The 21,151-nt window shown below is 35.5% G+C and overlaps 2 protein-coding genes across 2 annotated transcripts in view; both read left to right on the top strand.

Moving 5' to 3' along the window:
* Nucleotides 1-10,819, top strand: part of LOC106870455 (clustered mitochondria protein homolog) — a 68,415-nt gene extending 57,596 nt beyond the window's left edge. The window contains exons 32-37 of the mRNA XM_089365436.1: nt 184-309; nt 1,689-1,774; nt 3,115-3,244; nt 3,528-3,662; nt 4,225-4,298; nt 5,356-10,819. Coding sequence (XP_089221562.1) covers nt 184-309; nt 1,689-1,774; nt 3,115-3,244; nt 3,528-3,662; nt 4,225-4,298; nt 5,356-5,572 — 768 coding nt within the window. The 3' untranslated portion in view covers nt 5,573-10,819. The remainder of the gene's footprint in view (nt 1-183; nt 310-1,688; nt 1,775-3,114; nt 3,245-3,527; nt 3,663-4,224; nt 4,299-5,355) is intronic.
* An 8,993-nt stretch (nt 10,820-19,812) lies between these two features.
* The window catches only part of LOC106870456 (serine/threonine-protein phosphatase PGAM5, mitochondrial), a 37,008-nt gene continuing 35,669 nt past the window's right edge, over nt 19,813-21,151 (top strand). Inside the window, exon 1 of the mRNA XM_014916557.3 lies at nt 19,813-20,981. Coding sequence (XP_014772043.1) covers nt 20,806-20,981 — 176 coding nt within the window. The 5' untranslated portion in view covers nt 19,813-20,805. The remainder of the gene's footprint in view (nt 20,982-21,151) is intronic.

Here is a 21,151-nt window from a genome sequence, read left to right as displayed (position 1 = left end):
TAACGTAGTGGGGGGGGGGGGTAAGAAGTTATAAGATATTCTTGTTGGCTGCAAGAACACTCACCTTAAGTAATACATTGTTTTTATTTCCCCCTTTTTAACTGCATCTGTTTTACAGACACTAACTACTCATGTTTCCTAAATACTTCCATTCATTTCTTTCTATTAATGTTTTTTATTCAGGCCCACCTTGCTCTTTATTGTTTTGCCAACAATCAAATAGCAAATGCCTTAAAGTTGATATATCGAGCAAGATATTTAGCTTTAATATGTCATGGTGAAAATCATCCTGAAGTGGCCTTATTTGATGTAAGTATTCTCATTTGCTCAAACTTTTAACCCTTTCGTTACTGTATTTTGAAAACAAGACATTTGTACTCAGAGCTAGAGCCGATTTCACCTGGGTTGTTATCTAAAGGGTTAAAAATTGTTTCTCTATTATATATTTTAACCCTTTTGCTCTGTTTCTTTCAATTAATTTTAAATATAACAAAGGATTTAGTAAAATAACTTGGTTCTCATTCAGCTAGTGTTAGGAACATAAATTGTGACTAAGGTTTGGTGGAAGATTTTAATTCAAAACTTATGAAAACCAAACATTTGTACTGCAGAGCCAGGGGCAGTTTCAGCCGGGTTGGTAATGAAAGGGTTAGATTAATCATTTGTTAACCCTTTCGTTACCATATTTCTGTTGAGATGCTCTGTGTTTCTTTCTATTAATTTTAAATATAACAAAGAACTTAGTAAAATAACTTGGTTATCATTCAGCTAGTGTTAGGAACATAAATTGTGACTAAGGTTTGGTGGAAGATTTTAATTCAAAACTTATGAAAACCAAACATTTGTACTGCAGAGCCAGGGGCAGTTTCAGCCGGGTTGGTAATGAAAGGGTTAGATTAATCATTTGTTAACCCTTTCGTTACCGTATTTCTGTTGAGATGCTCTGTGTTTCTTTCTATTAATTTTAAATATAACAAAGAACTTAGTAAAATAACTTGGTTATCATTCAGCTAGTGTTAGGAACATAAATTGTGACTAAGGTTTGGTGGAAGATTTTAATTCAGAAATTTTGAAAACAAGACATTTGTACTCAGAACCAGAGCCAGTTTCAGCCAGGTTGGTAACGAAAGGGTTAAGAATTGTTTCTTTATTATATATTTTAACCCTTTTGTTACCATATTTCTGTTGATGCTTTATGTTTCTTTCAATTAATTTTAAATATAACACAGAATTTAGTAAAATAAATTAGTTATTAAGCCGGGTTGGTAACGAAAGGGTTAATGTCTGTCCTTGAAAAAAAAAAACAATTAAATTTACATATTTTTATAATATTTTTCATTTTACACACTTATGCAAGAAATAGCCAATTGGCTGATACTAAGGGTTATTGGGAATTGTCCCTAAAATTTTAGCTTATAAAATAGTCCATTGTCCAGATCTAGTATTGAAATCTTGAAGTTACAAGATAATGCAGGATTAATTCAAAACGATGTAAATAAATACACATTACATTTGACAGGGTTTAATGGGTTCCTAGCCATCAACAATTTTTCTCTGAAGAAAACTGGGAACTCACCACACATAAGTTGATCATCTCTTTTTGATTGAGTAATTGTATCACTTCATATTTAGATGCAAAAAACTAAAATTTTGGAAATCAATAAAAAAAACTTTATCTTATTTTACAGAGCAATATTGGTTTGATTTTACATGCTGCCGAAGAGTATGATCTATCCTTACGGTTCTTAGAAAAAGCTTTAGAACTGAATATTAAGTAAGTATTCCTACAAAGTAATAATTCATAAAACACTTTGATAAATTGCAATAATAATTCTGGTTATTTAAACATTTTTTTTCACCCTGCAAAAACAAAAGACTTTCTTTTGGGAATCATATGCCACTAAAAGATTTTTCATGCTTCTTCAGTTTTTCAAATTAGTGTATGTAGCAGATTTTAACTGATAATATTCTTTATATATACATATAGGCACAGGCATGGCTGTGTGGTAAGAAACTTGCTTCCCAACCACATGGTTCTGGGTTCAGTCCCACTGTGTCACACTTCAGGCAAGTGTCTTCTACTATAGCCTTGGGCTGACCAAAGTCTTGTCAGTGGATTTCTCAGACAGAAACTGAAAGAAGCCCGTCATATATATGTGTGTGTGTGTGTGTGTGTATATATATATATATATATATATATATATATATATATATATATGTATGTGTGTCTGTGTTTGTCTCCCCAGCATCGCTTGACAGCTGATGTTGATGTGTTTACTTCCCCATAACTTAGCGATTCAGCAAAATAGACTGGTAGAATAAGTCCTGGGGTTGATTTATTTGACTAAAGGTGGTGCTCCAACATGGCCACAGTCAAATGGCTGAAACAAGTAAAAGAGTACCCAAATGCCAGGTGCCATATGTTAGTAGTGGAAAGTGTCTGTGACAAAAATGCTTTCACTATGACAAGGAGTGCTGTTACAATATCATTATCATCATCATTTAATGTCCCACTTCTATGCTGGCATGGTTAGACAGTTTTGCACCATCCAATACTTTGTCTAAGTCTACATTGTATAACATTCAAGTTATCTTTTCTTTAAATACCTTCAAAAATAGAGACTTCTTTGTTAAGTTCTAATCATGGGACAACCAAGTATCCCTATTATTTAGCTTTTCTTCTAGCCATTTGATAATCTTCTCTATTACACCCTTCTAAGACTGTCTCTTAGCTTTTACCCTCCTCCCAGCCCCATCAACTTTCTGTTTCCATCACCACATCATTTTCAGTTTGGTTGAGACTTTAATCAAGCTAACCCTAACCCTTTGATCTCTAGTCCTAAGCAGGTTATTAATAGAAATTCCCAGTATCTAAGCTTTCCTCCCTACAGTCATATATGTCAAGTAACATTTCTCTAAATTTATTCCCAACTATGGGGTCTTTTAGTTTCTATATCCACCTTCTCCATGCTGTCTTTTGCTAAGATAAATGACTTTTTTTGAAATAATAAATAATATATATGTAGGAAGTATATTAAAATAATACTTTTCTTTAAGCATAATATGAAAATATTATTCGTACATTAAGTCATCACTTTTTTTTCGTTAATTTAGATTTTATGGTGCAAAAAGTTTGAAAGTTGCAATGGGTCACCATTTAGTTGCTCGAACACGCTCTTGTAGAAGTGATTTTAGATCTGCTCTACAGAGTGAAAAAGAAGCCTATGCGATTTATAAACAAGTTGTAAGTATATAATCTTGATAGTATATTTAGAAGTTTTCTTTTTAAATAATGAACAATTTTAGCTGTCGATGTATTTGTTTGAAGTTTTGGTGGTCTAGTGAATGTCTAAAACTACTTTACTTGACACATTAAAATAACCAAACAATTGAGTGCAAACTATTAAATATATATATTATGAATTTTTAACTGGATCCCTATAACAAGTAACAACATTGGATATGTGTTTGTCTTATTTGACCTCATCAGCAAATTTGACTGTAATCATTTTTTTTTAAATTTAAAGCTTGGGGAGGAACATGAGAGAACCAAAGAAAGTTCTGAATGTCTAAAACATTTGACTCAACAAGCTGTAGTTTTTCAAAAGAAAATGAATGAAATCTGCAAAGGAGAAAAAAGCATAAATTTTGCTCCTCTTCAGGTGAGTGTCGATATTCTTCCTCTTCAAGAAGTTATTTCAATCTTTTCAACTAGAAAATATTCCATTAGTTACTCTTAGATTATTTACTATCTACGAAGATTTTTTTTTTTAACTTTTTAGCATTTGAACCAGCCATATCCAGTCCAAATATGTCATTCTAAAAATAAACAGTCACATCATTGAATTCCCAAAGATATGAGATAATGCAGGATTAATTCAAAACATTATGACTGAGTAATTCGGATGCCAAAGGATTAATTCTATGAATTATGTAAAACATATCTTCTAACATGTGCTAAAATAACTTATTGGCAAGAATATCTTGGTTATGGTTTTTATGATTATTTTTAGCATGACATTGTAGGGTAGGTGTGAGAGGTAAGATGCAGCAAGTTTGAACATAAAATAGGTTTGGGCTGGATATGGCTGGTTTAAATACTAAGAGGATTAAAAAGTTCAGATTAATGCAAAATTCTGAAATTCTAAACAATCTAATCATTCTTTTGGTTATCTTAGCAGTTTCATAATTCTTTTTCAATTATTTCTATCATTTATTTTCCAGATACAGACTCCATCTATTCAGAGTGTTCTTGACACTTTAAATGTCATTAATGGTATTGTGTTTGTGCAAATAAGGTAAGAAACTATTTCAAAACTCACAACTGCTTAGGGAAATTTTAGTCCTAATTCTGAATGTATCAGCCAGGAATTATTTACAGTTAGTAAAGAATAAAAAGTTTAGAATGGTACAAAAAATGGACTATATACCTGTTGTAATTTGGTTATCTATAGTCCGATTTATAGTTAATTTTTTTAGCTTGCTGTTAGAAGGCACAAACACTTCAATATATTCTCAGCATCTTACTTTAATTCCAAAATCTACAGTATACACCAAAATAAAGAAAGAATGGCCATTTAAAACTGGTAAAATGATGGAATTTTTTCCTAAACTACCTATGCAAGCATTTCATGTATATGTGTAGAGTATTAGCCTGTGGAGATAAGACATACATCTGCTCTAACAGAACTGAGAGGACTTTTAAACAACTATACTGTGTATTTTCTTCTTCTCCACCTTGCTGCTGCAGCATGATGGTTGGGTCATTAGCATGTTGGGCAAAATGCTTTACACCATATAGTCTGTTTTTATGTTCCATACGCAAATGCCACTGAGGTCAACTTTCATTCTTTCAGGGTTGATAAACTATCTGTTAAACACTACTTACCCACCTCTAAAACCACTGGCCGTGTGCCAAAATTTGAATCCTTTGAAGGCACCTCAGACAAAATGCTTAGCACCACTTCATCTGTCTTTGTGTTCTGAGTTCAAATGTCACTGAGTCGACTTTAATGTTCATACTTTTGAGATCAATAAAATAAATACCTATCAAGTACTGGGTTCAATGTGATAAACTTATCCTTCTTCTTCTGCCAAAATTGTTGGCCTTTTGCAAAAACTTAAAACCATTATTATTTAATGCCCACATTAGTGTTATTTTTATTATTTAATGTCCATGCTCCATGCTAGCATGGGTACAGCTGGTATGGCTATTCAAGGAACTGATAAAATAGCTTTAAAAACTCAGGCTTAGCTTGCTTGACATTTAATTTCTAATTGTACAATGCTCAGGTAACTTATTCAGGTGAATCTGATTTGTTTTTTCTTTTTTTTTGTATACTTTTGTTAAATCAGCCCTGAAGATATTGAACGCTTCCGGTTAGAAATGTTGAAACGTTCTCAACTTGGAACAAATGCTGATTCTAGTGAATTACTTAAAAATGGTGTAGCAGAGGACTTAGAATCAGGTAACGAAGTGAAAAAAGAAAAATCTGAAGATATTACTGGACTTACAAATGGAAATCTAGATTGTTCACATTTGACAAAAGAAGTTCTGATAACAGAAGGATGATACAACTTAAAATATTTCACAATTATTTAATTGTTCTAATCAACCCATGAACTGAAATCTAAATCTTGTCTCTAATTCATGGTTTAATTTAGTTTTTTATTGATTTTCTTTAGATTTTGGAATGTGTTAAAAAAAAACACCTGTTTAATGTTAAGAAACATTGAGAAATTGATTTCTAATTATGTTCAGAAAATATTATTTATTGATGAAAGGGCAAGGATTTTTTTAAAAAGCCAATGATTCCAAAGTGAAATCGAAACTATATTTTCAATTTTGTATATTTTGTGAAAAAGAAAATTCAGTTTTTGTATGTTATTAAATTTATATTATTGCATTTTTAATTATTTGAATACCTGTTTGCATGCAAATATTTTTTAATGAGGAATGTTTGTTAAAATTAATTGATTAATTGATTTGGTTTATCATTGTAAGCATAGGCATGGCTGTGTGCTTAAGAACCCCAAACCATGCAGTTTTGGGTTCAGTTCCACTGTGTGACACCTTTGGCTAGTGTCTCCTACTATAACCTCAGGCCAGCCAAAGCTTTGGTAGATGGAAACTGAGAGAAACCCTTCATACATAAGTGTGCATGTATGTTTGTGTTTCCTTGTCTTGACCTCATGTTATGGTTATAAATGAGCATCACTAACATTCAAGCAATGTTGATTGTTTCCGGTCTTCCATGTCTGGCCAAAGGAAATATTACCTTATTTGGAAAAAGGTAATGGTTGGTGACAAGAAGTGCCAATCCTCACCAAAATCTGCTTCAATGAATTCTCTCTGACCTATGCAAGCATGGGAGAAATGGACATCCAAATGATAATGATGATGATGATGACTGTCATCATTATCATCATCATCACAATCATTCTTACGTCTGTTTTTCTATGCTTGCATGAGTTGCACAAATGGTTTCCAACACAGCATCTTGCTAGTTGCTGTGTTCCTTTGTCATCTCTTTTAGAGGTGCAGCTCTGAGATTAGTTTTCACTACATTTGCCCAGGTCTTCCTTTCTCTTCCTCTTCGATATTCCGGCACTTCTTTACCCATATTTTCCATATTCATTATGTACCTGTACCAACATATTCTTTGTTTTTAATGCAACTAGTACCTCTTATACTTAGTTTCTCTCAGCTCATCTCTTACAATGTTGTTCATGAAACACTAACACTACACATCTTTCAGACCATGAGTGCTTTATTTCTCTCAAAGCTTTACACATCTTTTCTGGTCACTGCCCACACCTCACTACTCTGCATCTTTACATGTAGTACACAAGCAACTTACAATCTACCTGTGATTTAGAGGAGAGAGAATCCCTTTATTGCCAGCAGAAGTAATAGCTCCCCAAGCACCTTCTACAGTCTATTAGGTTGCCTAAGTAACAGAAGCAATCAATTTATTTCTATAGAATCTTGCAAACATTAGAAAGCAGTTATTTTAGTTGTATTACAGCTGAAAACTTGTTTTACATCTTCCACATACAGTGTTGTGATTCCAATACTCGGAATTTTTGCAGTCAATTCTCTGATAGCAATAAACCTGTCTTCTTTTCTACTTTCTAAAACTTTGACTTTTGCCAAGTTTGCTGTGAGGCCTTTTAATTTTAGATTTTGTTTTCACATCTGAAATTTCTTTCGCAAGTCTTTCACAGACCCTCTTCTAAGGTTTGTAGGAGTTTCCATGGACAGCCTTATTTTGAACACCTGTTTGTTTACTTGGGGAATCCTAATAAATAGGAGTGATATAACTGGGCTTTGACAAACCCCTACTTGCACATCAAATTCTTCATTGCCAACTCTCACTTTGCTGACTGTATTGTTGTACATGACTTGTACTGTTCCCATTTATGCTTAATATGTAGTTGTCTCACAATGAAGAGATCACTAGTACTATGGCTCTGCACAAATCCAAACTACATCTCATCAAAGCTGATTCTCTTCCTAATTAATTGTGCCAATGTTCTTTCCATTACTTTCATTACCTGCTAATCATAGTAAAGCCGTAAAGCCTCGGTAGTTGTTCTTTCTAAAGCATCTCCTTTGCTCATGGAGCTGTTGGTGATTATACTGCTACTACACCAGTCTCTGGAGGTATGACATGTCCTAGAATTACCTGGTTTATTATGTGACCAGCTTGAGTGCTACTTCAGATGTCACAACCATTTCTTGTCTTCATATCTTTAATGACTGACCATTTAACCTTATAACTGTCCACTTTGATAACTGCTCCCTCTGTTGGCTATATTTCAGTGAGTTCCTCCTCCTCTCAAACATTTTTCAACATATACTAGCCTCTCCTTAAAACATTTTGAATACACTTTTCATTCTGTGTGAATATGAAGTTTGTTTCGTAGCCACATGGTTCTCTGTGAACTGCATAGCACCTTCAGTAAAATGTCTGCCACTATAGCCACAGGTTTATCATTGCCATATGACTGGAACTGGTAGACAGAAACTGTAAAGAAGCCCATCATGTGAATATGTGTGAATGCTTGCATTGTGTCTTTGTGTGAAGCTATTTGAGTAAAAGTAGTTACATTACGTTGGCATTTCCTGTTAACAAATCATCGTATAGCTCTTTGCTTTTGAAGATAAACAGAGTGGGTGTGGAAGGGTGGAAAGACCCCTATTTGGCAAACAGGGTTAGAGTTAATAGTAGGAAAGGCAGTTGAGTCAAAAATATGTCTCAATAAATACTCATCCAACTCATGTTAGCATGGAAAAATGGATATAAAACAAATAAACACTGTATGTATGTCTACATAGGTGTGTTAAATACATTTTACACATATCATTCATACCCTGTAATATTTCAAAGCAAAAAAAAGGAAAGGAAGGAGGATAAATAGCTTAAGTGAAAGAAAAATAAATTTTAAGAATTTATCCTCATTAAGAAAAATCTTTGCAGGTGGACTGGTATTCAAAAAGTAAAAATCTAATAACCTGCAGAAGATTTTCTGGCAAAAATATCCATCTGGCTCATTTATGTTTCTTAGTTGTTGTTGTTTTTTTAATTATGTAAAAAATTATTTGATTGAACAAAAATTAGTATTTTATTTATTATACAACAGTTTGTATTTTGTTTTGATTTAGGCAATTAAAATTAAAATACTTGAACACAGATTAGAAACAAGTATTTTTACAATGTTCTTCTTAATTATAACATCTGTTAAATTGAAGAGGTACTTATTTGGAGGGAAAGGAAAGGGCTTACCAAAATGCATAATGCATTGTTTATTATTGTTTATAACATAATTGGAACCCACTTCTTAGAAATCAATCATCATCATCATCATCTTTACCATTTCAATCAGTGAATCTCTTTTCCATTGGTTGGATGGTCTATTTTTTGTACCAAGACAACAATTGCAGTTGGAGAAGGTAATTATATGTCTAGATATTCTTAACACCAACAACATAAACTGAATTGTGTTGTTTATGGTTACCAAATAAAAATTAATGCCTCAGAAGAGAACAAATTTTACTGAGTTTCTTTCATATCTATAAATTATAGTTGTACATAGTGAGATATCTTCAAAATACAATATTTTGATTGAGAATCTAACAGAAAAAAAGGTAATTCAATAATGTGTGGTAAAAAAAAAAAAACCTACAAAGAACGGGTGCTTGATTCCTTCACAGTTCATTTGCTTGTATGTCTACGTCTGACCAATTTTGCAGTCCTTGGTTTAAGACCACACATAAACATACATAAATTAATATTGGGTGGGTTATTTTACAAGAAACATTTGTTGGTAGATTAAAATTAGTCGACCAAAAACAAGTTAATTAAAGTCTTCACAAAATTACATTTGTTAACTTTGACATTTAACTATTATTAAAAAGTTTGTTTTATATTTTGTTTTTCATGGGACTTAGTTATAGTTGTAAAACTTAGATTCTTAGGCTTTAGATGAATTTGCTGTGTGAATGCCACTATTCCAAAATTTAAATCTTGATTTAAATTTTATAGGAATAAATTATCATTGAAATCTTGTTTTGAAAAATTGTGTTTCATGTAGTTTCTCACATTAAACATGTTCTGTTTCTTGTGAAGCATAACTTCTCCTACCCTCTTTTTTTAAAATTTATTTTCCCCTCATTTTGTTTTGTTAACTTTTGGCAGCATTACAAAGTCCCAAAGTTGATACCATTAGTTTGTATGGGACAGTATTGAAACAGATATTTACAAATCCAAATCTAGCACCTCTCAGGTAACAGTTCTGATTCTTAAAAGTATTCAGGCTGATATTTTCAATATTTCAAAGCTAAAAGGAAATTACAGAACAGTCTACTCCTTATATTAGTGCTGTATTAAAAAGGAATTGGTTTTTCTTAGTGTATAATTTGATATGTGTGATACCATTTGAAAAAAGTTAGCGTGAAGATTGCATGGGCAGTGATCAGTATATATATATGTTTGTTCCTTGATTTACATATCTTGAAAATTATCATGGCATATTTGATTAATGGTTAGTCCACATTACTTCATAAGGAGCATATGATTAATTTCCTGGTTTCTCTGGCATATATATATTCCTCTCTGGACAGGATGCTGGCCTGTTGCAGGATTATTTATTTTTACCAGCCAAGTGCATTGGAACCGTGTGAAACGGAGTGTTTTACTCAAAAATACAACTCCTTGCCTAATCCAGGAATCGAAACCACAATCTTACAATCATGAGTCCAATATCCTAACTATGAAGCCATGCACCTCCACCATATTTGATTAATACCAATATAAAAAAAATTCCATATTCAAACAATAGAATTTTTATGTTTTAGTTTAAGAAACCCGAAGTCATATTTATCTCTAGTAACTTTGGATTTAAGGGATTAGTTGGATAGTTTTGATATTTTGTGAAGGTTCATCACGGCAGATCTGTAATGTAAATGACGAAATGCGAGTTTATTCAGTTTTTGTAGCTTGAATCTAGATTTGAAAAAACTGCTTTTGCTGATTTGTTTGGATTTTTTTTTTTTCCTTCAAATTTTGAGTTGTGAAAGAATGTTAATACCAAACATTATTCGAGGTAATAAAAAAAAAACTTTGTGTTATTGTTATAGATATGTCTTTTGTTATGTTGTTTCCAGCTGTTTAAAGCAAGAAATTAAAAGCAAAACCATTATTAGTGTGGCAATGTATGGTAGGTCATGAAAAAAAAAAAGAATTTATGTTCATTACAAAAATCAACAATTTCTGGATGTCTAATCACTGAAATAAAGCAATATATTATGAGTTTATCTGTATTTTTTTTTTTTTTTTTTTTAATTCCCTCTAAGACACCTTCAGTATTTGTTTGCATTTTTATTGTATGAATTTAAAATATTTAATGATTATTTAATTATTTTTTAAAGAATTACTATTAAAAATTTTACAGCTATTTAATCTAGATTTTTTTTTTCTTGCTTGCTATTCGATCCGTATTTTATACTAATAATGTTATATAAAATGTTAAAAATTGACATATTATAATCTTCATAAAATAAAAGAATTGCGGAAACATTTAAATTTTCTTTTGCATTCTTAAATTGTCTTACATATCTTCATTTTTGATTACTCTTTTACTTGTTTCAGTCATTTAACTGTGGCCATGCTGGAGCACCGCCTTTTAGTTGAGCAAATTGACCCCAGGACTTATTCTTTGTAAGTCTAATACTTATTCTATTGATCTCTTTTGCCGAACCGCTAAGTTACAGGGACGTAAATACACCAGCATCAGTTGTCAAGCGATGTTGTGGGGACAAACACACACACATGTACATATGTATATATATATATATATATATACATACATATATACAACGGGCTTCTTTCAGTTTCCGTCTACCAAATGCACTCACAAGGCTTTGGTCGGCCCGACGTTATAATAGAAGACACTTGCCCAAGGTGCCACGCAGTGGGACTGAACCCGGAACCATGTGGTTGGTAAGCAAGCTACTTACCACACAGCCACTCCTGCACCTATTACAGTAATACTGATTTCAAATTTTGGCACAAGGCCAGAAATTTCATGGGAAGGGAAAAGTAAATTACATCAAACCCAATACTCAACTGCTGCTTATTTTATTGATTCTAAAAGAATGAAAAGCAAAGTCAAACTCAGCAGAATTTGAATTCAGAACATAAAAACAGACAAAATGCTGCTAAGCATTTTTGCCTGGAGTGCTCATGTTTCTACCAACTTGCCACCATTTTTGGTTACAGTAGCATTACCTTGATATTGCATGCCATAGAAGTATAATGGAATGGTGTTCATATTCTCTTCTACTCTAGGCACAAGGGCTGAAATTTTTGAAGAGGTGGGGGGGAACAGTTGATTAGATTGATCTCCAGTATGCAACTGGTACTTAATTTATCGACCCTGAAAGGACGAAAAGCAAAGTCGACCTCGACCGAATTTGAACTCAGAACATAAAGACAGACAAAATGCCGCTAAGCATTTCACCCAGCATGCTAACGTTTCTGCCAGCTCACTGCTTTGGAATGGTGTTCATATTAGAATAATGACTAACAACCTGTCGAAGAGGAGATATTAGGAATGTGAGTTAAACCTAACAAAAAGAATATTGAGAGCTTCATGTCATTTTAACATCTGCTCGTCTATATTGATACAAGTTGGATAGCTACTGATATTGTTTCTAAACTCAATATCTTGAGATCTGGTATCAGTGCTTCTCGTGTTTTCTTTCTGATCACTACTTTCTATTTCATCATTCAGGACTTTTTCATCCAGTACTGTCTATTTGCGTCACATGTATGTGTAGGTGAAAAGCTTCAAACTCCACTTAACGTATAATTTTTTTCACACACTATATCTTTGTGTCAGTACATACTGTTCAGATGCTAGCTGTCACTTACGCTTTCTGATATTAAGCCAAAGGCAACAATTTATAACAAACACTCAGAGAACGCAAGCCTCTGCCAAGGCAACGGAGGTGATTTTTAAAATGAGAATATCTGAAATAGACTTGACTGCTCTCACAAGCAAGAATACTAATAATGAACCCAACTGCTCTCAAAAATTAAGTAACAAAAGCAGGAAAAATAATCTAGAATCCTTGTCCGGTACCGGATCGATCCCAAAATCTAATCAGTTTGTGCCAGTCATGAGGCCGAACATCCCTTAAAGTTTCATCTGAATCCATCCAGTGGTTCTGGAGATATCTTGTCCACAGACAAACTAACAAACACAACTGAAAACAATGCCTTCGCTAAGGTGGAGGTCATTATACAAGGGACATAATCCAATATCAACATTGCCAGTTTCCTCTTCTCAGGTTTTCAGTTCAAATTGATGGTTCCAGCAAAACATCAGGTAACAGTTCAAATGAAGTTCCATGTACAAGGTGTCAGTTGATCAATGCTAAGAAATAGAAAATTTCTAAAATTCCAAAGTTCTGAAAACTACTGTTCAAAGTAATGCCAAATATAATATAAATCAAACAGTAGTTAATGGTTTAGTGGGTCTCTCAAAATCTCAGGAAGTTCCTGAAATTTACTCACAACCTCTAATTTCATTGTTGATTATCATTTCATTTATATTTGCCAAATCAATTCTAAGACAACAGTATAGCTTTAGTTAAGCTATGCACCAAAAAAAGAAAAAAAATCAATGGAAAACCAGAGTGTATTGGTGAAAGATTTATTTAGTTAAACATATGAGGGTGAGAACCATTGGTTAACTCGTGCTTTGAAGAAGCCCCACCTAACTAGAAGTCCACTTCACTGCAGACCAGCTCTCTAGCTAGCCAACAGTGAAGTTCCTGCCTATAGTTCGTCTGTCATAAGTCCTTGGGCAATGCCCTGTGTATAGCTTCCTCCAGAACTGTTGACTGTCATTGGAAGCAGGAAGGCATTTTAACTGTCCTACCCATGTGTGTGGTTACTCGGCCCTTTGGTGACTGTTCATTGCCAAAGGTTGGTGTGATTTGCCTGGAGTGACCCTTGTTTGGTGGTTGAGCTGTCAATATCAAGATGAGCTGGTTTCAACTTATCAATGGAAACCATGTCTTGTCGTCTGCCAATCAGGTGTCAGAACGATTTGTCTTCTGGACATATTACTTCACATAGGCCATTGTAGGGTGACTAGAGGGGTTTTCATTGTGTGTCACATCGAATGAACACAAACGTCACTGTGTGGAGGTCATTTGGTAAGGATGATTTAGATGTGCCATGTGTTGACATGGGAATAGGACATAACTGGCACACTGTCGCTCAATTGTGTAAGATATCTTTTAATATCTGGGTCTGACTTTGTGTTTAGAAGGAACTCTCCTGATACTATATAAGTGGGGCACCATACACCATTTCCATGGAAGAATTTTCCTTTGGAGCGGTGTGGATTCCTGGCATGATCCATGGAAGTTGAGCAATCCAATTGGGCCTGTTAAGTCTGGTTGTCAGGGATTCCTTCAGGCAGCGATGAAATCTCTCCACTTACCCATTGGCCTGTAGATGGTAGGCTGTTTTGTGATTCCAAAAGGTCACACATGTCATTCCACAGCTTTCAGGTGAATTATAAACCCTGATCAGATGAAGATGCTGTCTGGGACACTGAAATGGGCCACCCAGTTTGTGATGAAGGCGTGGCTGACTTCCTGTTTCTGTGCTGCAAGGCCGAGTGCAGCTGTCTACCAAGGTCAGTAGGTATGAGCAACCCTGTGAAGGTGGTAGAAGGCTAACAAGGTCAGTGTCGATGTGACTGAAATGGGCCTGTGGTGGTTCATGGTTGCAAAGGGGTGTTTTGGTGTGCTGATGGACAATGGCTTATTGACAGGGAATACAGGTCTTGGTCCACTCCTTAATTTGCTTGGCCATACCCTGTCAGATAACTTTGCTTGACAGCAGGTGCCATGTGGTTCTAGATGGGACAGTCTGTGAATGACATTGAAAACCTTCCTGTACCAGGCTAATGATGAGAGTGCATCAGTGACTGGTTTGCCTTTTCCAGTTATGTGTTTGGATGCCTGTGGTATACTCAGAAATGGCTGATAACTACCATTGCTGACATGCAGATCAAGGCTCTGAAAGCTTGCTCATAGCGAAGGTCAGTGATTTGTGATCTGTGAACACTGTAAGCATGCTGCCTTCAAGAAAATAGTGAAAGTGGCAGACACCTCAATGGACAACCAGCAGTTCCCTGTCAAAAGCATTGTATTTCTGTTCAGGTAGTCATAGTTGTTGACCAAAGAAGGCAAGTGGTCACCACTGACCATTGATGCATTGTTCCAAAATGTGTCATAGGTATCGGCTGTGAATGAAGTCCAAGCTGAGGTATGAGAATGGGATAGCATGTTGCTTTAGCCAGGGCCTGTTTTGTGGATTTGAAGGCTGAGGTAATTGCACCCTCCCACTCCACCGGTCTTTTATAACCATCTTTTGACAACACCTTCTATAGGAGTCTCATCACTCTTACTGCGGAATACAGGAATTCAACTCTTAAATTGATTGATTTGTAGCAGGTGTGTTCGCTCTTACCCCTCCCCCAAAATTCCAGGCCTTTCATCTTATTACTTGTTTCAATCGTTAGACTGCGGCCATACTAGAGCAGCACCTTGAAAAGTTTTAGTTAAATGAATCAATCCCAGTATTTATTATTCTAATGTAAAGCTTGGTACTTATTCTATTGGTCTGTTTTGTTGAACTGCTAGGTTATGGAGATGTAAACACAGCAACACACCAGTTGTCAAGCAGTGGCGGGCGACAAAGACACACACATATATACAATGGGTTTCTTTCAGTTTCCGTTTACCAAGTCCACTCCCAAGGCTTTGGTTGGCCCGAGACTATAGTACAAAACACTTGCCCAAGGTGCCATGCAGTGAGACTGAACCCCAAACCATGTGATTTGGAAGAAAACTTTTACCACTCAGCAACACTCCTGCCTAACACAGCCATGGATGCTGAGAACTGCACATTCATCATCATCATCATTTAATGTCTGCTTTCTATGCTGGTATGGGTTGGACAGTTTGACAGGAGCTACTCCGATCCCAATTGTCTATTTTGACATGGTTTCTATAGTTGGATGCCAACCACTTCATGGACTCTTTTACATGGCACTAGCACAGATGCATTTAGGTGATACTCACATGGGCGCTTTTATGTCACATTACTATGGGTACTTTTATGTTGCTCCAGCATGGGTGGCCACAGTTTTACTTAGCTTGATATGTCTTCTCAAGCACAGCAAACTACCAGAAGTTTCAGTCACTTGCCATTTCCTCTGTGACTCCCAACATCTGAAGATCCTTTCTTACCACTTCATCCTACATTTTTCCTGTGTCTACCCCTTCCACAATTAAAGACTGGCACTTCTTGATAAAAATGTGCAGAAAATAGACTCCATTAACTGCCAGGAGGGCAAGCTAGAGGTTGTAGATAGCTTCTGTTATCTAGGTGACCAAGTTGGTAGTGGAGGTGGATGCTCCAAGAGTGTAGCCTTGAGAATAAGAATAGGCTGGGCAAAGTTCAGAGAGCTCCTACCTCTGCTGGCAACAAAGGGCCTCTCTCCCAGAGTGAAAAATAGATTGTTTGATGCCTGTGTGCGTAGACTTGAAAGAAAAGAAGTCCGTGTGCTTTGTTGGATGTGCAATGTCAGTGTGCATGTTTGACAGAGTGTAAGCATCTTGAGAGAAAAGTTAGGCATCAGCAGCATCAGATGTGATGTGCATGAGAGACGACTACACTGGTATGGTCATGTGTTGCATATGAATGAGGACAGCTGTGTAAAGAAATGCCGATCTCTAACTGTAGAGGGAACCTGTGGTAGAGGTAGACCCAAGAAGACATGTGATGAGGTGGTGAAGCATGGTCTTTGAACTTTGAGCCTCACAGAGGCAATGACTAGTGAGCAAGACCTTTGGCAATGTGCTGTGCTTGAGAGGACCCATCAAGCCAAGTGAAATCATAGTCATGGTAACTGGCACCTGTGCTGGTGGCATGTAAAGAATACCTTTTGAGCATTGGGCCTCGTGGAGGCAAAGTGACTGAATTCTTTTTGAATGTTGGGCCTTATGGAGGCAATGACCGAGACCTTTGGCACTATGTCATGCTTGAGAAGAAAACTCATGAAGCCAAGTAAAATTGCAGTCATGGCAGATACTGGTGTTACACAAATTCTTGAGGCACATAAAAGCATCCTGGAGTCATGCAAATTGCACCCATGCTGGTGGCACATAAAAGCATCCATTATACTCCTCAGAATGGTTGACATTAAGAAGGCTATCCAGCTGTAGAAAACCATGCCAAATCAGACTGGAGTCTAGTGCAGCCTTCCAGTATGCCAGCCCAGTCAAACCGTCGAACCCATGCCAGCATGGACAACAGACGTTAAATGATGATGATAATCTCATGGATGCTCTTGGATTCATCATCTGTGATATTTCTAAGGTCTCAAGAGGTTTCTGTTCTTTCAGCATCAGACTCCTTCCATCAGCTGGGGTTGACTAAGTCTCAGCTTGCATCCTAATAGCAGCAAACCACTATTCTGTCCCCTTAATCCAAAGCCACCTCTTAATGACCCTTTCTGCAGCTTCAGGGATGGAATTTATAGACTTCCTCTTTGCTGCACCAGTAATTCCAAAATCAGTCAGAGCTCTCAAAAATAAATTCCCCACAATGCTTCAACAGCCCACTTCTATTGCCTCATAAGATGCCTATCAGCCCTTCATTTTAGCACTGTTCTACCAGATAACTGATATTTAACAAGTTTTCTTTCATGAGCTTCCTCCATGTATTCTTCCTAGGACACAATTAGTTCCCTTATGATGAAATCTCTCTCTCTCTCTCTCTCTCTCTCTCTCTCTCTCTCTCTCCCTCTCTCTCTCTCTCTCTCTCTCTCTCTCTCTCTCTCTTTCTCTCTCTCTCTCTCTCACACACACACACCTTAAGAATGAGAACCTGGGATTGAACCAGGAAGCATGAAGTTGGGAAGCAAGCTTCTTACCACACAGTTACACTTGTTAAAAAAAAATCATTTCAACTCTGTTAAAATTAGAAAGGAAGTTTACATCTCTAAAATTGTCAAGAGGGCCTGGGTTTCTTAGCATCACTCAATAAAACCTTTATATCAACAGAGTCATCAATGTGTAGATAGTAAATTCATCTGTGAGAGACTACTAAAGAGAGAATTAGAGTAAGAGTTGTATTGCTCTACACAAAAAAGCATTGCTTCTCCATTGGAACTGGAAGAAGGAGAAAGATAGATGTACTGCCAGATCAGAAGTAGCAACCAAAGAGGGACACAGAAATTTGTCTTTGTGTATTTATTTATATTCTTTGTAACTAAATTAGGTCAAGCTTTTAAAAACAATGGATTTTTCTCTGTATCAGTTTTGACCCTTGTTTGTATTGTGAAGCTCTAAGAGTTAGGGTATGGTTCATTCTCATAAATTTCCTAGTGCAACAGGTGAAAACAATAGGCTGAGAACATGTAGGAAAGTGTGGATTCAGTTTTGAATCTCGACTCAGAAATTTGGTTGCTGTTCACTACACCTTTGTCAGCTGCTCTCCAGTTATCTATTCAAAGTTGTACATGACTATGGTATGTCCACACTTAGAGTTTGCATCACAGTCTGGAACCCCTATTTTTCTTAGCTTATCAATCTTCTGGAAACTGTTCAGAAATGCACAATCATATGTATACTTGCCAACAGGTATATCTTTCATACTCTGAAAGTCTTCCATCCTGGGGCAAGGACACATTAAAGCTCCAATGCCTAGCAACTGACTTGGTAGACATCCACAAGGTTATCCAACAACTTTCCAACAACACCCTTGAATATTTCTTTGAATCCCATATGTCTAACACTTGTGTACATACTTTAAACCAAAAACAACACAGCACCGATAACTTTTAGAAATTATTTTTTCAGGCACAGAATTACTGAAGCTTGGAATAAACTTCATACATCAGTTGTTAGCTGTTGGAACACTACATTCTTTAAAACTTCAATGCTTCCCAAAATTTGTCACCAGTACACCTGATGCCCCTCCACATTTTGTTTTAAATAACTCATCCACTGTTCACTTTCTGTGCATTATTCAGTTCATGCACTTTTGGTTACTTTTTCTGATGAGTTGTGCACCTGAGCACTCTATACAAGATTCATATTAAGAACTTATTGGATTGTCTCTAAAATTTCCAAGTTTTGACATTCCTATGAACTTATCTAGTGAGTCAAAAACTGTAATTTTTTTAGATCTGTATGTGTTAAGCACAGTAGAATTACTAATCTAAAGTGAGAAACATGTGCACATGTGCATGTGTGCATATGTGTGTGTGTGTGAGTGTATTTTCACTCATCCCTTTTTCTATAAACTATTAGTTTTGACTTCCTCTTGAAATTTTGATTTGATGGGACTGAACCTGGAACCATGTGGTTGGGAAGCAAGCTTCTTGTCACACAGCCATGCCTGTTTAAAACAATTTGAGGATGTTTTCAGTTTAGCAGCCAATTTTCGAGAAATTCAAAGTTTATTGAAAACTTTAAAATTTGTTACATTAATGTAGTTTTCAGATCTTTCTGATTTGATGGGCAACACTTGTTTTCTTAACGAAACACTTTCAAACTTGGGACACTGGTAGAATGTGTCATATAAAACAACTTCTCTTAACCTTCTTAACAAAAAATTGTACATTGCAAGTTATTTCAGGTTAAAGTTGTCGTATTTCTGTAATTTCAACCAATCACTGACGTCTATTCAGCTGAATACAGTTAGTGCTGTTCGGTGTCAAGTGTGTTATTCCCTGTTTAATTATATCATTATTCCCCAGTAAGGGTTTAGGGTTTTAGGGTTAGGGTTCGGGTTTTAGAGTTATGGTTTTAGGGTTAGGGTTATGTAAAAAAATGTTGCCCGTCAAATCACAAAGATCCTAGTTTTCTAAGCTGAATCTCAGAAGATATTTCCCTATTTCTAGAAAAAAAAAAAAAGAAAAAAAGAAAGAAAAAGAAGTTATAGCAGTTTAAAATTTCCTAATTTTCTCCCAGTCAGAAAACAGGATTTTGTGCGTGACAACACGTGTTGTCAACAGTAAACATAAAATTCTGCTTTTGGCACGCCACATAACCCCTCATAACTTTTTTTTTATTTTTTGGAATTTTCAGAAAATTTTTACGAATTTGTTTTCTACACATGGGAATTCATATGATTATCCAAAAATAAAACAAAAGATTTTTTAGTGCGTGATTTAAGGCCTATTTGGCCGCTATGTTTAGCACATCCAACGATCACTTCAACGACTGGAATATATTTGTCAACACGTGCTTTCGCGCAGACAAAGAACTCTCATATTTGACTTGTTACTATGGAAACAGGCATGAATATGTCTGTGGCTTACGATTAGCTAAAATTACCATAAATTTGCAAACTTTAAAAGCTAATAACTCTTTATTTATTGATTTATTGTGAAAATGAATTTCAAAGCAGTGATTAGCATATAAAACTATATCGTTACACCGAATATAAAATCAATTCTAGCAGGAATCGAAGAGATTGAAAATTAGCACCCAAACAGAAAAGATCCCACTCTGCAAAAAAAAGTAAAATCAAAAAGAATCGAAAGTGAAAAATTATGCCCCCCCCCCCTAATTATTTTTCATTTTCGTAATCTATCTTACTTTTGAACATACAGATTAAATGAAATGGTTTTGGCGCATTTGATAATTCACGGTAATTGATTTATTTTTATTAATGTTTAAAACAACACAAAAAAGATGTGCAAACAACATTGCACTGTTTGTTTTATTGAATAAAACAACTTTTATGTTTGAATAATACAAAATCTATTTTATAATTAGGATTACCATTTGATTAAAAGGTCATAAAGATTACGAAGATGGATCATCACTATTCTTCTCAACACAAGTTATCGCCCCGTTCACACCAATGCTTCGGTTATCAGGACTTTAAACGCTTATTTCACTTTTAACGTCACACATCGGAACTCACTTAACACCCGTAAATACATTGCTGCTTACAAATATTCATCACATGAAATTACTTCTCTTGTTATCATAGGATTCTTCGATCAGCTGAAGAACAACAGACCCTGCTTCATTAACAAACTAAGGTTAACTAAAAGACAAAAGAAAGAAAAAAGTAAAGGAAGTCACACAACAAAAGATATAGGAAAACAGATACCGCGAACACACTAAGTAGCAAGCTTTTAAAGGAGAAAAAGGTCCTTGATCAAAATAGCCCACAAGTTTAGATATTATCAACGATGCCTCAGTGGAAACATGCCGTTCGTGTATTTGGTGCAGTGTCAACTGCAGCCACGGCTGCAGTTATTTTTGGTACCAACCCAAATCAAGAAGATATGTGGAGCAATTTGAAAAACGTCTACGCTGCTTGGTCGACACACAATCCAAGTGTGAAATGGGACTATAACTGGGACAGGTAAAAGTGCTTCTTTTAATTATGACCCGCAATACGCGAGCACACACACACACCCATACGCGCACAGAATATTTATTTAATAAATATATGTATAATATATGTAAATGTAAGCATACCTACACAAGTGTGCCCCACCATCACTTTGTTTCCTCGTAACTTTCGGAAAACGG

The sequence above is a fragment of the Octopus bimaculoides genome, chromosome Z (assembly GCF_046866305.1).
Source record: "Octopus bimaculoides isolate indiv1 chromosome Z, ASM4686630v1, whole genome shotgun sequence".
NCBI lineage: Eukaryota > Metazoa > Mollusca > Cephalopoda > Octopoda > Octopodidae > Octopus > Octopus bimaculoides.
Note: the sequence above shows the minus strand (reverse complement) of the source record. Positions and strands in the feature narration are given on the sequence as shown.